The sequence below is a fragment of the Dendrobium catenatum genome, unplaced genomic scaffold, assembly GCF_001605985.2.
Source record: "Dendrobium catenatum unplaced genomic scaffold, ASM160598v2 fragScaff_scaffold_542, whole genome shotgun sequence".
Lineage (NCBI taxonomy): Eukaryota > Viridiplantae > Streptophyta > Magnoliopsida > Asparagales > Orchidaceae > Dendrobium > Dendrobium catenatum.
Window position 1 is genome coordinate 1,919,024 of NW_021319004.1, and position 17,372 is coordinate 1,936,395.

General features: G+C 34.8%; 1 protein-coding gene across 1 annotated transcript in view; it reads left to right on the top strand.

Moving 5' to 3' along the window:
• The window catches only part of LOC110099318, a 19,126-nt gene extending 15,377 nt beyond the window's left edge, over nucleotides 1-3,749 (top strand). Inside the window, exon 4 of the mRNA XM_020826424.2 lies at nucleotides 3,353-3,749. Coding sequence (XP_020682083.1) covers nucleotides 3,353-3,676 — 324 coding nt within the window. The 3' untranslated portion in view covers nucleotides 3,677-3,749. The remainder of the gene's footprint in view (nucleotides 1-3,352) is intronic.
• Nucleotides 3,750-17,372: the final 13,623 nt, after the last annotated feature.

Here is a 17,372-nt window from a genome sequence, read left to right on the forward strand (position 1 = left end):
GGGGGGGGGGGGGGTTTCAACCACCCAAGGGCCTCAGAGGGAGCAGGAGTACGCAATTACCTTGAAGGAGAGGGTGCCGATCAGTGTTCGGATATCCCGCTATCCTCATATTCAAAAGGATGAGATAGAGAATCTGATTCATGAGATGTTGGAGGCGGGGCTCATCAGACCGAGTGTGAGTCCTTTCTCTAGTTTTGTCTTACTAGTCAAGAAGAAGGATGAGAGCTGGATGTTTTGTGTGAATTATAGGGCCTTGAATAAGGAGATTGTGCCGGATAAGTTTTTTATTTTTGTGATTGATGAGCTACTAATTGAGTTTTATGGAGCAGTGGTGTTTTCCAAGTTGAACTTAAAGTCAGGCTACCATCAAATCATGATGAAAGAGGAAGATATTCAGAAGATGACTTTCAGGGCACTACGAGTTTTTGGTGGTGCCGTTTGAGCTTACTAACGCCCTTGCTACTTTCCAGTCATTGATGAAAAGGCTGTTTCGACCGTACCTCTGGAAGTTTGTCTTAATTTTCTTCGATGACATACTTGTGTATAACAAGACCGAAGGGGAGCATCTGAAACATTTAAGGGTGTTCTTTGAAGTTCTATAGGAGCACCAATTAAGGGTCAACCTGATGAAATGCAACTTTGCACATACTAGGGTGGAGTACTTAGTGCACATGGTATCACATGAAGGTGTGGCATCCGATCAAGCTAAAATTGAAGCAATGCAGAAGTGAACTTTACCTAGGAACTTGAGAGAGTTTAGGGGTTTCCTACGATTGATGGGTTACTACCGAAGGTTAGTGAAGGGGTACAACAACATAGCCTGACCTTTGATTGAGCAGCTCAAGAAGGATAACTTCTTGTGGGGAGAAGTGACTACCCAGGCTTTTGAGAGACTGAAGAAGACCATGATCACACTACTAGTTTTAGCTTTACCAAATTTCAGTCAGACCTTTGTAGTGGAGACAGATGCATCCGGATATGGGTTGGGGAAGTGTTGATGCAAAATCATAAGTCTATAGCCTACTGTAGTCAGGTGTTGATAGTTAGATCTAGACTGAAGTCTTTATATGAAAGGGAATTGATGGTCATCATGTTAGCCATTCAGAAGTGGTGTCTAGACATGCTAGGTCGACACTTCATCATCAGGACAGATCAAAGAAGCTTGAAATATATGCTGGAGCAAAGAATGATGACCGAGGAACAAATTCTTGGGGTATAATTTTGAGATTCAGTATCTTCCAGGATGCAAGAATAAGGCAGCTGAGGCCTTATCCAGGTGTGGGGGAGAGCTCTAGGAGATGTCCATTTTAGTTCCCCTAATAGTGGATTGGGGGGCTATCAAGAAAGAAAGTGTAGATGACGAGGAGCTGAAGAATATCCGGAGGGACTTGCTGAAGGATAGGAGTAGCCACCCGGGCTACTCCCTCGAGGGAGAGAGACTATTGTACCAAGGGAAATTTGTGATGGCATGAACCCATATCCATATTCCCCAGCTATTGCAGGAGTTCCACGGGAGTGCGGTTGGAGGCCATTCCGGGGTATTCTGAATTATACTGGAAGGGTATGCATAGGGTTGTGGAGGAGATGGTGGCGAGGTGTGAGATATGCCAGAGAAATAAGTATATGGCTATAACTTCAAGGGGGTTACTATAACCCCTAGCACTTCCAAATAGTGTATGGGAGGAGGTGTCCAAGGACTTCTTAGATGGCCTACCACAATCTGAGAGATTCATAATCATTATGGTGGTGGTTGATAGGCTGAGTAAATACGTGTATTTCATTCCCTTACGACACCCCTACACCACAGTTGCAGTGGTGATAGCTTTCATCAGGGAGGTGGTTAGATTGCATGGGATTCTAGAGTTAATAGTTTCTAATCGAGATACAATGTTTCTGAGCCAGTTTTGGAGGAAGTTGTTCAGGTTTTAGGGTACAATTCTTAAGAGAAGCGCCGCCTACCACCTTCAGATGGATGGGCAAATGAAGGTAGTCAATAGAAGCTTGGAGATTGACTTAAGGTGTTTTGCTTACATATGTAGGCCAAATGGTTAGCATGGATTAAATAATGGTACAATACCTCATACCACTCAGCTTTTTAAATGACCCCTTTTAAAGTGAAATATGGAAGACTCACCACACTTGGTGCATTTTGGGCGGAACTAAGGAGGGGGGTGGCAGATTGGATGGGGCCCACGCACTGATGAAGCGTTGGATTGGAGGGAAAATTCAAATTAGGGGCTTTTTAGGGATTAATAATTTGTCATTTTGCTTTAATTAGTTTTTTTCTTGCTAGGATTAGGGTATTCTTGAATTAAATCCGAAATTTGAGATCTTGGTGTTGGTTTTGGATTCTAGACTTTGGCTAGAGATTTGGAGATTTGAATCTTCCTCTCGAATTGAAGATTCGTTGTATCGGGTTGTTTCTTTTCTTCCATCACTGAATTTCAAGTGCTTTCTTCTTGATTATTCCTGCAGATTTTGTAAAATTAGCACTGTGATTGCTGAATTTTATAACATTTCTCTGAAATTCAGCAGTTTTCTCTTTTTTTGGTGGCTATTTCCTATCAATTTTCTTATTTGGTTGGATAACATCAAGGATCAGCTTTAAGCCGTATCTTTTTGCTTTAATTATGAATATTCTTAATAGACATTTGCAAGAGGGTGTACCCTATTATATGCTTTTTTTATGATATTTTTCTTGTTGATAAGACTAGAGAGGAGTTGAAGGAAAACTTGAATTATGGAGGTTAATCTTAGAGTCTAAAAATTTTTGTTTAAGTAGATCTAAAACTAAATACATGGAGTCCAAAAATTTTCTTATTTTAGTAATAGATCTAGTGGGTGGATTGTAACTTTGGACAATCAAGTCATTTCAATTTCAAGTGCTTTCTTCTTGTTAGATTGTCTATTTTAACTTCAAAATTTTTAATTTAATCCCACGACTCATCAAATTTGAATTAATTTTTTCCTAATGTCAACTTTATCAATTCTTTGTATAGAAAATTGTGAAGGGAAGGATGAGGATATTGTAGAATTTCTAGAGTCAATCTCACTTTTAATATCGACTGAAAGTATAAAATTTCTTCCATGAAGGCTATCTTCAATAAATATCCAAAGAAATGTCACATTAATGTTAGAATCAAAATTGGTGCAAATTTAATGAGTTGAGGGATCAAATTGAATGTCCGAAAATATTAAAAAAATGAAATGCCTAAAAAATATTGGGACCATTTTATTCATTCTCTTTTGATTCATGTAATATGACAGGCTATTACATATGTAACATTAGTGGTGCGCCTGAGTTCCTGCTACGCCTGCAGAGAGCTTAACTATATTTTTGCTATCTTGTCAGGGTAAAAAGGAAGAGTTTCCTGTTCTCACCATCGTGGCTAATGGGAAGGGACAGTATGCAGTTGATTTTCATGCTCAATTATCATCACTGCAGGCATTCTCAATATGCATTGCCATTCTTCATGGCCGCGAAGCTTCTTCATCTATCTGCCAAGACCAGGACAAGCATAAACTGTACTCTAATTCCCTCAAGCTTCTTCTTGAAGATGAAGTAGGAGATATCGTTGAAGCCGTTGCAGAGGAGAAGAAAAGAAAAAGAAACGAGAGAGTTGTACCGCCATCTTTCTTCCTCGACTCCCCATTTTCTCCGATGGGCCGAGTCTAGTTCACAACGAAGACTGTGGAATCTGGTCATCTAGCTAGCTGATGGGAGCTCCGGCAGAGCAAACTATGCTTTAAAGATCAATGCAGGTTCATTTGGGACGGCTGTTTTACTGCTTCTAAATTTTTATACTAAAAAGCTACTTCAAGAAGCAATAAAAAAAGCCGTCACAAACGAAGCCGAAGTCAATCAGTTGCTGTTTGAATTTTTTTGAGACTTTAGGTATACGATTCATTCTAACTTTTTTATGGCACAATAGTATGAGTTTAGGCTTGTCTATAAAGTAGTATGAGAGCAAATAGGAGAGTGAGTGCAGAAAATCTCATATTGTTTATGTAGAACAGTTAACCCAACGTTTTAGTACGAGGGATTTGAATTTCTAAGCATCGAGGCAAAGGAAATGAAATAACACAATGCAGTTACCTGAGCGTTGTGTAACAAATATAAACGATTCTTTCTTGAGCATTCAAGTTTGCCTCCAAATCCGATTTTAACTTCAATTCCAAATAGACCGTTTTTATAGCATTGTGACTTCTTGAACTCAGTTGATCAAAATTTAACTTTTCATTTATGATTTGAGCTTGGTTCGAGGAAAATAATAGTGCGATTCTAATTAATTTGATCTGTTAAGATAAAATTTATCTAATTGTTAAAGTTCTCTCTCTTTCTCTGTTTGTGTGTCACTGACATGACATCGTTCGTGAAATGAATTTTATTGGTGCATTCAAGACGATTGAAACTAATAAGATCGATGTCTATGTTCGTCAGCGTCATTGATCAGTGAAAATTAAAATATTGTGTGCGTGGATTAAGGATAAATATCAATAAATATTTTTTACAAATTTAAAAATTTTTTTAAGGTAATTTTATGTTTAAATTTTTTTTTTTAAAAAAAAACACTAACTTAATATCTCACATTCCTCACTCCAACACACCGAGCCACCCCAATTGAGACTCATGCACATACGGCGTTGCACCTTTCACACACGCTCTCCCTCTCTCGAGTCTCTCTCTTGTTTGCGTGCACACCTAATCCTAGTCTACTTGTCATCACCGATCGTTTCACTTGCATCTGACTCTGTCGCCGGCCTACCTTGCCATAGCTCTCCCTCTTGTTCTTCTCTCCTCCTCATGCTCTAACCCCTTCCTACACCTTCACCTTCTACCTTTTCCACAAACCCTAACCCTCAAAATTTCTACCTCACCCACTACCTCTAACTCAATCTCCCCCTCTCAAAATACCTCTTCCTACAACCAGCTACACCACCTCCACCGAAACCTTAATTTCACTTTTTTACTCTCTATAGAATTAGAGATATAAAATTATTTCTCTGTAAAATATGAGAGAAAGAGAGATGTTCTTTCCCTAAACATCCCTTCCTCTACACCTCTACCTCACAACATCCTCTCCACATTAACCTTTCTCTAGAAAGAGAGAGTACTCTTAGTTCATCCCTCTTTCTTGAGAAAAAGAATGATCTTCACTCTCTCTTTCTCTGCACTCTCTCTCTCTCCACAAAAAGGTCGTGCGTCGTCATCTCTCCATTGGCGCCCTCGCTGTGCACCTAAAGGTATAAAACTCGGCAACCATTAAACTCCAAAAAATCTTGGTCGCAACACGTTTGGTGTGAAAAGCAAAACCCATGGCTGCTTCTTTTAGTTTGATGATGAAATTCATGACGCCCACTATAGGCTAGTTGTATAATGATTCATAAGAGCTATCTGTGAGCCAGATCCTTTGTTGGTGAAACTCCTAAGCAACACCCAAATTAAAATCCAATCACTTAAAGATGGGGGAGGTACATATGTGGAAATTGTGCCAATGTGTTATTTAGAGGCATCTATATTAGATTCCCTACATGCATAACACAAATAAAAATGATAATGTTAATGTACCTAAATACAAACAATAATTTAATAAAAAATACTAAATTATGTGTACAACCACGTGATAGCACATTCACATTAATGACTGCCACGTTAGTCCTCGTAAATCTCCAATAATTATTTCACGTGAATGTCTTTTACTGAAATGAAATGAACAAATTTGTTGCAAGTAAATGGTGTATAAGTGCCCTAGGTGACATGCACACTTGCTACTAAAACTAGGGAATGTATGCCTTTAAAAAGAGACAAATAATACAATATTACATGTCATGGTAACATAACATCTTCACTAAAGTCAAATGATCAAATCACAATATTTCATTCGTGTTTCTTGATTGTATAACATAAATGTATCAAAGACATATAAGTTCACTATTGATGGTGGATAGGTAGAGGCACGTGAAATATGCTTAGGTTTTCTTTGATATAAATGTCCACAAAATAATACAAGTGCATATATTGATCAAGTAATAAATGTGATATAAGAGAGTGTTGATCTCTTGAGGAAGTGTTATACATCTATGCAATTTGTTCTAATATTGTCTACTCTAGATACAATATTTATCCTATAAAATGAAAATCAGGTTTGGATTCTTTCATAGCTAAAAAATACAAAAGAAGGCAAGATACTAATACATAAAATATTATGGACTAATGAAAATAAATATCCAATTTTTTTTCTAAATAGACTTTCTTATATTGGTAGTGAATCAGAGCTTATATATCCTTATATCTCTATCAAGCTTGTAAGGAGGTAAAGAACGGTTTATGGCCTTCCTAAAATTATTATTTCTCCATAGACTCTAGAACACTGATGTGAGTAGGAGAGTCAGCACGTATTGTGTTCAATGTATGAATGAAGTTTATGCTCTGGGTTTAAATATGCTATGCATAGATTTTCTTTGATCTGTAATACCCACTAAATATGCAAAGGCAGGTATTGATTAAGTACTAAAGTGATTTAGAGAGTGTTGATCCCACGAGGAAGTGTTTTGCTAACATACATGTAAGCTAGTACTGCCTACTATGGCTACAATGTTTATCCTACGGATTGAAATTAAAGATTGAGATTCTGTTACTATAGAGGATTGTTAGAGAAAAGATAAGATACACGATAATAAAATATTTTTGACAGATGAATGAAAATTACTAATGTTTTCCTAAAAAGACTTATTTTATTGATGTGAATCAGTGCATATGCATCTTTGATTTCTGTTGAGCTTGTGGGGATGTAAAAGGAGGTTTAAAGCTTTCATATAGTGATTGTATATCGTGACACTAGAAGTCTAAACATCTTATGTCTAAGCATGTAAATATTCTATTTTAATACTACTATTTTTTCTAATATTTCTCCATCGAGGTAATACATCACACTAATTTTTAACTACACATATGACCACTACATACATTAAATTAAGTTCAAGTGATATTAAAAACATTCATTTCTCATTCAAAGAATTATAATCTATATTAGTACTAATATTAGATTCACATTATTAGCCAAAAATTAAGAAATTAGCTAAACATAATATGTAAAGAAAGCAAACCAGATTTCATTGCTTGCATAAAAGAGAAAGTACATGAGTAAAAGTTATTGCAAATGTCACCTAGATAGTACAAATACACTTTACACTCATCTTTCTCCTCTAAATATCTAATTGCTTACAAAAAAGTTAAGCTAACAATTCCCAAATATAATATCCTTCTCTCCTCTAGTCTCTCTTAGACTTTACTCTAAGGGGGCACTGCAGTCTGGACTAAACTAGAAAGAAAATATGATAGAACTCCCACTAAAATGAATTCACAACCATGGTCTTTCTATGGTCAATTTGATCTCTTTTTGGTCAAATTAAGCCTAATTAATGCCTGGAATCTTCCCTATTGCTCTATTGATTCAAACCACGACTTATTCTTATGTTTTTTCCCTCCTAATAGGGTTGGGATTCGATCTAGGCTGTTGATTTCAACCCTAGGCCTATAAATGTATGTTTTAGCGTTGAAGTTAAGGACTTTTGGCAATTACTCTCTTCCTAGTCACTCTCAACCTGAAATATTTCGTGTGAGAGTTCACCTGAAATTCCTCTACCTCTCCCAAGTCAAACACGAGCGATTAGGGTCGCTGGCGGAGAGTTTTCGACGAGGTTGAGCCTAGTTCGTCCAAGCCTCCCTATAGCTCGATCAAGTGCTTTCTAGACTACGATTTTAGGGAGAAGGGATACGTGGACAATTTACAAGCTCAGAGTATTCAAAAATTCCAAATATGCCAAGGTATAATCCCTTAAAAAACCCTTAGATTAGGTCAATCAGTTAGATCTAATTAGCATTTCAAAAAGCGCATTTTATGACAAACCATGTATCCCCCATGAATTCTCTTAATGAGTAAAGCATATGTTTCAAATTTCGTGCGATTTGATCCACCTGATCGAGAGAAAACTAAAAAAAATGCATTAGGGTTTCGAGATACAACTTCGCCTGCTAGGAAGCGATCCGGACCATTGATCTCACGATCAACGGTCGCGATCCCGCCTTCTCGCAATTCAGATCAAACGCGGGATTTGATCTCATGGGTTAGTTTTCAGTCTGACGAGATCAAAACCATCAGTTCAAAAATGCGGACGATCCAACGACTACGGGATCACTGACGTGGATAAGTCATGCAGTGTTCGTGGTGTTTGAGTGCCGCAATCATGAGGAAATCATTACCGGCGGTGCAATCATTGCGCTGCCAGGCAATGATTGCCCGCGGTCCACGGAGCCACTCCCGAGTCGACAAAGCGTATTCCGAGGCATTTTCTTTGTTTTTATTTATTTTAAATAGTTTTAAAGCCATTTTAACTTATTTAAATAAAAAAAATCTAATTTAAATCCAAAAGTTACATATTTTATATCAAAATTTTCAGAAAAATACCCTCTTTATTTAAAAAATAAAATTATATTAAAATATTAATTATATTTTTAATTATTTCAATTACTAATTATTTTCTATTTTTATTTAATAATTAGAATATTTTATAAAATTTATAACCTTATCTTTAAATGATATTTTGCTATTTAAGTAAAGTACTTAATAGATTTTTAATTATTTAATTACTTAAATACTTAATAAATAATTAAATTAAAAATATAATTATATTTTAAAACTTATAAAACTTTTTTTAATTAAACTATCTTAAATTCTAGAAACTTTGACATTTAATTTAATTTGATTTAATAATTATTTCTAAATATTAATTTTTTTAAACTATTTTAAAATTGCTTTTAAACATCAAAAATTCGTATGAAATTCATTTTAAATCAGATTTTTGCATATAATACCTCTAAATTTTCAAAAAATTATGTATTTTCATTTAAATTTATTTTTAGAAGATAAAAATTATTTGTCTGATTTATTTTTGCATTATGTTATTATTATTTTAACTTAAATTTCATTTAAATAATTAATATATTAATTATTTTCAAATAAAAAATTATTTTAAAACCCTTTTTGAAATCTCGTTTGGGTGATCAGTGGATCTCTCATGTGCTTATATGAATTGAATTATTTTGAATTATCTTAGTTTGACTTTATGTTTTTTTATATTTTAAAATTACTTTTAAATCATATATGTATCATATCACCTTAATTTTGAGAGATCTACCTTTTAAAATTTTAAACATAAGCTTTACATGTGAATAGAATTCATGGGGAGGTGAAATTATTGGATGATTGAGTTTCAAGCATTCACTAATTACATCGATAAACACACTTAGTTCTTATTTCATCATTTTTTGCATGTGTAGGACGCACGAGCACTTAGCGTAGGCCCTCCTAGATCCTAAGAATTAGTGTGTTTTATTTTGCTGCATTTTTTTGCATGTTATCTAAGGATTAGTCCAAAACTTGCTTCAAACCCATGTAACGTAGTGACACTCTAAGGACAATAATTGAAGACCAGTTTAGCAAACTTAGAGAAATTCTAGGAGCTAGGATAGAACTCAAATTGACATGAAACTTCAAAAACTTAAACTTAGTGATATTCTGAATCTCTCAGAATTTTTTAGAAAATTTTAGGACCCTTTAAGCCCCTTAATTAACATACCCTAATTTAACCCTTAATTAGAACCTCGATAAATTCTGAAAATTCTAATAAATTCATTTCAACTTAGAAAATTACCCATAATACCTAAAACTCTTCAGAATTTAATGCTTAACCTCAAATAATTAGGTCCCTTAATTTGACTTTAATATGAATCTTAATTTAACCTTAACTAAAATTTATTTTTTTGCCGTAATTAAATAATTAAAAATTATTAAAAAATACAAATTTTCCCAAATACTTGGGAACACTTCTTTAAGTTATTTCTGACCATTGGGGGTGATTCCAAGCAGCTTAGAGCTGATTTGGATCAAAACCCTAAAATGCCCATTTATTAAACAATTTTAATAATTTATTAATTGTCCGAAACTTTTAAAATTCATAACATGGCCTAAATAGCTCCAAATTCAACAAACTTAAAGCCTAATTACTCATTGTAAGGCCTAATACTTAATTAAAATGCTAGAACCCCAAACCTAGCATATTTCTAATAATGACCTTTTGAACCCCCTTAGCCTAGCTTATAAGAGGACTCTGGACCTTCTAAAATTCACTAAGGTAACTTAAACTTTAAAGATGACTACCCTAAGTATTAAAACTAATCCACAAACTAAAATTAACTAAAATGAATCTCAATTCATCAATTTTTGAAGTTTAAATAAAGTTTTCCTTTTTGACCTTCAACAAACTTGAACTTTAGGCAACTTGAACTAGCTACCCTATATAGGACCTATCCAAAGCCACACAAGTCTATTACACACATATAAAATTATTTGCTAGGGTACCATTTCTAGCTCTAGGATTAAGACCGATGTTTTACTTCTTTCTGCTTATGTGATGTGATGCAATTATGTGTGGCACGTATATTGTTTACCTTGATTGATTTGTTGTGATTGATGTGATGCTTATTTCATTATTATACTTTATATACATTGATTATGCTATGATGTGTGTGTTAGATTTCCCATGGACTAGGGGCGCTTTGATACTAATGATGTCTTATGTAGGTGGCCACGCTCGTGCAACAGTAAATAAAAGGGGGCAATAATAATTAAAGCTTTAAAACTAATGATATTTTCTACAAATGCTCCATAGACTATTTAGCCCCCTTTAAAATTAAAAGAGTATGACAAAGTGTGTTTACTTTTATGCAAATATTAACTGCTTGAAATGTGGTATATAAACTGCTTGAGATGTATTTTTCTAAGGATAATCCTGTAGGAGTTTGAGTCTAAATTTTTCTTTTTTAAATGATGTAATTTGTAGTTATTATTGAGTTATGAAAGTTTTCAAAAGTCTAGCATTTTAAACACAAGGGATCCAAAGGGAGAAAGAAGTACCCTTCATAGAAAATTTCTTACTCATTTAGGTACCCCTCCAGAGACGATCCATATAAGAGCTCAGAGGATATCCATAAAAGAGCATGGAGGAAGACGATCCATATGAAGACTTGAAGATGATCCATATGAAATTCTGAAGACAAAGACATGAAGACGAAATGCCTGGGTTTTAAGACTTGCGTCATTCACTAGGATTGGAATCTAGGTTGTTGTTGGTGGGGCCTGACCACCATTACTTTTTACAAATCTTGAGTTGTACTTATACGACACTTTTCGTGGACTTTCTTAATTTACTCTTGGTGGATTTATATTGATCTGTTTACATTGATTGCGCAGTAGAAATTACATGTTTTTTCCAGGATTTTTTTCTTGCATGTGTATGGTTTTATTTTCTCTAGGTTCTTTAAGGACTAAAAAATATTCTTCTAATCATAATTAAAAATTAATATTTTAGAAATTAAATAACTTAAAAATCTAATGACCTAGGGAATACCCAGAGTTGTTTGGGGTCGCATACATATTTAATCCATTCTCTTTTTCCTTCTATAAGACACTTCCCTACCTGTGGGTAGAGTCCAAATAATCTGGCCTATGAGGATGAGGTGCCGGATCTGGGGAAGTCTAGTCTTTTATAAAAATTATTTTTCTATAAGCCTGTTTTTAAAATCTAAAGCATACTTGATTTGAAGTATTTTTAACAAGCATGCATTGCATTAAAAACTCACTAAATTAAAATTTAATTGCATTAGCTATAGGAGCATTCACCTTATATAAGTCCAAGGCCAATAGGAAACTCTCTAGATGTCGGTCTTAATTCCACAAACTGATCTACCTACCCTTCTTTCATAAAGACTAGAGAACATATATTTTAAGCCCTTAGGTGGTTAGCTGGCTTTCCTTTTCAGGTAGGATATAAGTCCAGATAAATTAGCTTGAACAAAGATGTTAGTGTTGGGTAGAACAGTACTAATCCCACCTTAGATCTAGGGTTTAAGGCTACTATATTCGGTGTCTCATAGTACGCCTTATCGGTGGGTAAGTCTCATTCTCTTCGGAAGCTATAAATCCTACCTATCCGCATCACGTGGATGACACCACTTTTATCTATTTTCTCTGTATGTTTTGAGTGCATGATTTCTTTTCTCCACTTTCTTCTCAATGCTTTTGTCCCTCTGGATGTCAGTGTGAGCCATACATGTTGACTAAGCCACTTAAATCCTTCTTTCCCTTTGAGTAGGAACTTCCTAGTCTTCCTTTTTGTGTTAATCTCCCTTTTTGGGAAGAATAATATTAGATCCTTAATCGAAAGTATTCTCAGGCTCTGGCCTAAGATGTAATTAACTACGGGGGCTTGCGCCCGTGGGAAACGGAATTTCTTAATAAATAAATTCCACTTGAGCTAATATATTGGGTGGGAGAAATCCCATGACATTAATCAGGTCGTGCATATTATTACACATTGGGGTGCGCTGGCGAGAGCCGCTATCCTCAATGGTTGATCCTATGCAGGATCTAATCTGCCCTCCTATTGGTCCGTTTGCGAAGAGTGCGGAGGCCTGCGATCGTTTCTATCCCTCGGGGTGGTGCAGTCGACACCCTTTGCACTCTGGAGCCGCAAGCGGTGACCTTTCGGAGTTCCACAATTGTGAAGCTTGTTGACCACTTTTTTGGCATTGTTCTTTTCTTTTAATTAACAACATTTTACTTTTTATTATATTTTAAAATTACATGTGATCGGTTTGATGCCAATTTGATGAATATTTTATGTTAGTTTATGCATTTGAACCTTTCAAGCACATATTCATTGCTTACATAAAATCAGCTTTTGATCAAGATCATGTCTTCTAAAATAGATTACACTATTGCATTCGGCTTGTCGAGATGAATCAAATGAGTCTTTTCGTGCGCAAAATGGATATCATTTCATGTCTGTCAAAGGAGATAATATTAAGATAATTTTCTTAATAAATCTAATAATTAAAACAAATTCAAAATCATATAAAAATCTAAAATTAATTAAGGCATACAATTTTAATAAATAAAATCCATAATTTAAAACATAAAATATAAGCTTACGGGGGGGGCTAATACCATTATAATTAAAATTCCTATACCTATCTTTGTTTATTCGCTCTCCACTACTCCCGGCAGTTGTCAGCACAACCTTATAACCAACTATGGGCAATCCTGTAATTACACTACTCACTGTGCTCAGTTATAGAACCATGCATTTACTGTTCAATGAACATCAATCAATACAAGTTATCTTCTTCTTCAACTTTAGCTTTCTCTGTTCCGTCCTGTGCTGAACTGAATACTTGTGAATTCATAAGAATCAACAAACTATTGCTCTTGATTTCTCCTCACAAAACTAAAGGAAAGCTGAGCAAAATAAATGTTTCTTGCACTTTGGGTTATTGAAGAAAAATGATGGAAGGAAAGGTAAGGAAGTGAATTTCGATTGGTTTATATTTTATTTTGGAGTTCATCTGTACATTCACTATTCTGGATGGAGCTAATGGAGTATAGGTCATTTTAAGGTCTTAAATAAACAGAGCTATATATATATATATATATATATATATATGGCGGAACCAGTCATAATTTTCAGGGGAGGGGGGAATTTTATAAGTAACTGTTTGCAGATATGTCGGGGGTCCAAGAGAGCAGCGCCCTCTGACGGAGTTCGACCTATTATTTCTCTTTGTATTTGGTTCATCATTTCCTAACAATAAGACATCTACACAAGAATAAAGTTAAAGCAATAGGAGTCAGAAAGTTAAAAAGAAAAAGTAATATTAGAAGAAGAATAGAATGATTAATAATTCAAATATTATAAAATTCACCAAAATTTTAATAAAAAATAGAAAATTTTTTAATAAAATAGGTTAGGAGTGCTCTTGTGATGATATACTTGTTAATGATATATGAAAATTTTGAGTGTGGATGTGTGTAAAATGCTTGAATGGTTTGATATTTTTGTATTGGTTTTGATGTTCTATGATGTGATTTGTAATGGATGTTTAGATCTGTCTAGGTTAAGCATGATTTGGATGTTTTTGAAAATAAGATTTTCTACAGATGATCGTGCTTATATATGTATTTTATTAAAGAGTGGCTAAATTAATTAAATTTAAAGCTATTCAAAATTTATGTAGGTGCTATAGCTTCTTAGCCTCTCTTAAATTAAGAAAGCATGGCTAGGATTATAAGTTAAGCAAAATAAACAAATACCTTCTTGTGATGTATGATGACATTTTTTTTGTATTTTAAATATTATATGATATTTTGACTAACCTTGTAGGTTGTACATTTTGTCCTTTTTTTCTTTTTAAATATGTAAATATAAATGAAAATATAAAAGTTAAAAATGAGATATTCTCTCATCGTAAATAGGAGCCAAAAGGAATGAACCTCCTTTGCTGGAAAGTGTTGACCCCTCTACCTTAAACCACGCAAGAAAGGACCCAAACAGGTGAATACAGCAATACATGCCTTGATGTCACATGTTATTTGAAGGGTCAAACGACCTCTGATTACCAAACGGATGACGTCATTGTGGTCAGGATGTTGAATTCTACTAGGTTGAGGCCTCTTGTAGTCGAGTCGGATGAGATCAGTTAAAAGGGACGACTAACACGCAAAATAAAGCGCGAGGCTGATTAAATGACGTCAGATGGATGAACAGCCTGCGTCGTTGCGTCCGGAACGTTGTCAACCTTTAAAAACTACAGTTTGTTTGTTCAATTTGGATATTTCGGATTGGTGGCATGAATTTCGAGGTAAAACACAAACCGAGGAAAGAGGCATTGAGGTTGCCCAAACGAAGTCCGATACCGAAACGGTCTTCGTCATTGCGTTTAGAACATTATAAATACTCAAAATTATATTTTTATGTTCAATTTGTATCATCCTCATTGGTGACACGAATTTCGTAACAACACACATTTCGAGGAAATAAGGCCTCGGCGTCACCTAAACGACAGCCGATCATGAAACGGACCTCGTTGTTGTGACCGGGTTATTGCTAATACCCTAAATTCACTATCTATTAATCTAATTTTGATATTTTATGAATTTGACGCGTTAAACGAGGTTATTACTCACATTTCAAGGCGAAATGCGCATGAACAGAGCAATTATGCAAATTGAGGCGATTTTGGAATAATTAACATGCTGTCATCGCCTAATTAGATTAATGGTAATATTAATATTAATGAATCTTTATTAATATTGCTTTAATTCAAAAGAAAATCGGAAGTCAAATGAAACTTCAAAATCTCATTAATCTTACCTCGTATCTCTTCGAATCTCTGCTAAATCCCCGTCAAAATCCCTTAAATTTCGCTGTTTCTGCATCTATTCCTGGAAATCCCGCTGAGCGTCTTCACAGACCTCGCCTCAGTCGAATTGAGTTCTTGCTATTAAAACGACGTCAAAGGAAGGTTCCCATTAAAGTCCCACATTCTCTTTCTTTTTTTTCTCTGTTCCGTTCATCAACTTCAACCTTCGTCTTTCAACCCCAATTCTCCGGTGAACTCAACAGAGCTGGTCAAGCTCCCTTCATACGAGAATCTGCCACCTGAGTCGACCACGCAAGCCCTGTCCGTCTCCCTCACTATACCCAACAGCTGTTCATCCCTTCCGTCACTTCCTTTCACGTCCAAAGCTCCATCGCCGAAATTTTGATTCTATTATGATATTTAGTTAGTTAGTGCTATATTATAATTATGAATTTTGTTTATATTAGTAATAACAACTTATTATCCTTATTCGATACTATTAATATTACGCTTATTATTAATTACAAAAAATGAAAAAATAGGAGGAGAAGTTTTTTTTTTTTTGTTATTTTATTATCTAATCATTGTATGGTTGGTGTTATTAATATGCTCATTAGCTGGTGTTGCTTGTCATTTATTGCTGACGTTATAAATATTATTATCAAAGCCATGATCAGTTAGTGGTGGTGTTAATTGTTAAGTTTACTATTATATATATGCATATATATTGTTAAAGTTTATTAGTTTATATATATATATATATATATATGTGTGTGTGTATTAAGCATGTGTGTATGTGAGAAAGATTTAAAAAAAAAAAAAATAAAAAGAGAAAAGGTGGTTTAAAAAAAAAAAAAAAAGAGAGAAACAAAAAGAGAAGGAAATATTCAAAAAAATAAAAAGAAAATGAGAGCTTTTCAAAAAAAAAAAAAAAGAATATAATAAAGGGGGAAAGAAAGAATTTTGCAAATTTTAGAAAACTCGTTTCGACGCATGTGGCGTGACAAAACGACTACCTATACACGCTTTTCTTAGCATGGTGGGAGGAAGTGTGTCGCGACGCTTGCGACGAAGCGAGTAATCACCCAAATTCCTTATTCGGTGTTTGTGGCGCACCGAAAAACCGCATATATGCGCTTTTCTTAGCGTGGTGGGATGGGAACCCAGTGCGACGCGTATGATCGAAGAAATGGAGATACATATAAGTACCCGCTTGCGGGGAAACAACTACTTTTCTTTTGCAATATGTATCGAGAATCCATACACGTTTTTCTTAGCGTGGTGGGGGGACGAAGAAAATCCGGCCACAGTGTCCAAGGACACCTACCATACATTTTTTTTTTTAGTGTGGTCGGAAAGGCCTAGTTTCCCATAGTTTCCCTTAAACGGGAGAAACGCCGGGAGGCTGCCGAAATTTTGACTGAAAATTCAAGGACTTGGATAGAATTTGGACAAACTGAACTTAAACTCGGACGAGAACTTGTACTTGGACTTGAACTTGTGAAAATTCAAAATGACATAAAATTTAAATGATTAATATGAACTTGAATCTAACTCAAATGATTTAAGCTTGAACTTGAATTTGGACATGAATGGAATTAATGATCAATAAAGAGAATAATTCGAATGATGACTCAAAATTTTAGATGATATATTAAGGAATTATTGAGATGCAAGTGTTGATAAGCAAAGTCATCTTTTCTTGATGATGAGAGATTTGTAACACCCCATGTGACCCATCCACAAGTAACCATTAACTGACTTGTGACAAATGAATGATACATCGATGAAAAAGACATAAAGGATACATGGTGAATGTGATGATTCCACACAACTATGATGTACTATCTACAAATGAAGGACTTGTAATCATAACTTGTTTGCAACAACCTATTCATTACTATAACAAAGGATCTTCAACTTACTTATAAGCATCATGAAGCATATAGTCGCCAACATGATTCACTTGTAGATTACATCACTAAAGAGAATGAATGATTTGGTGACAAGGAAGCATGTGGAGCTCTTGAAACTTTATAAGGCACCTACAAATGATGATGATTGGTGTGTAGTACCCATATCAGTTATGCAATCATGATTACCTACAAATGAT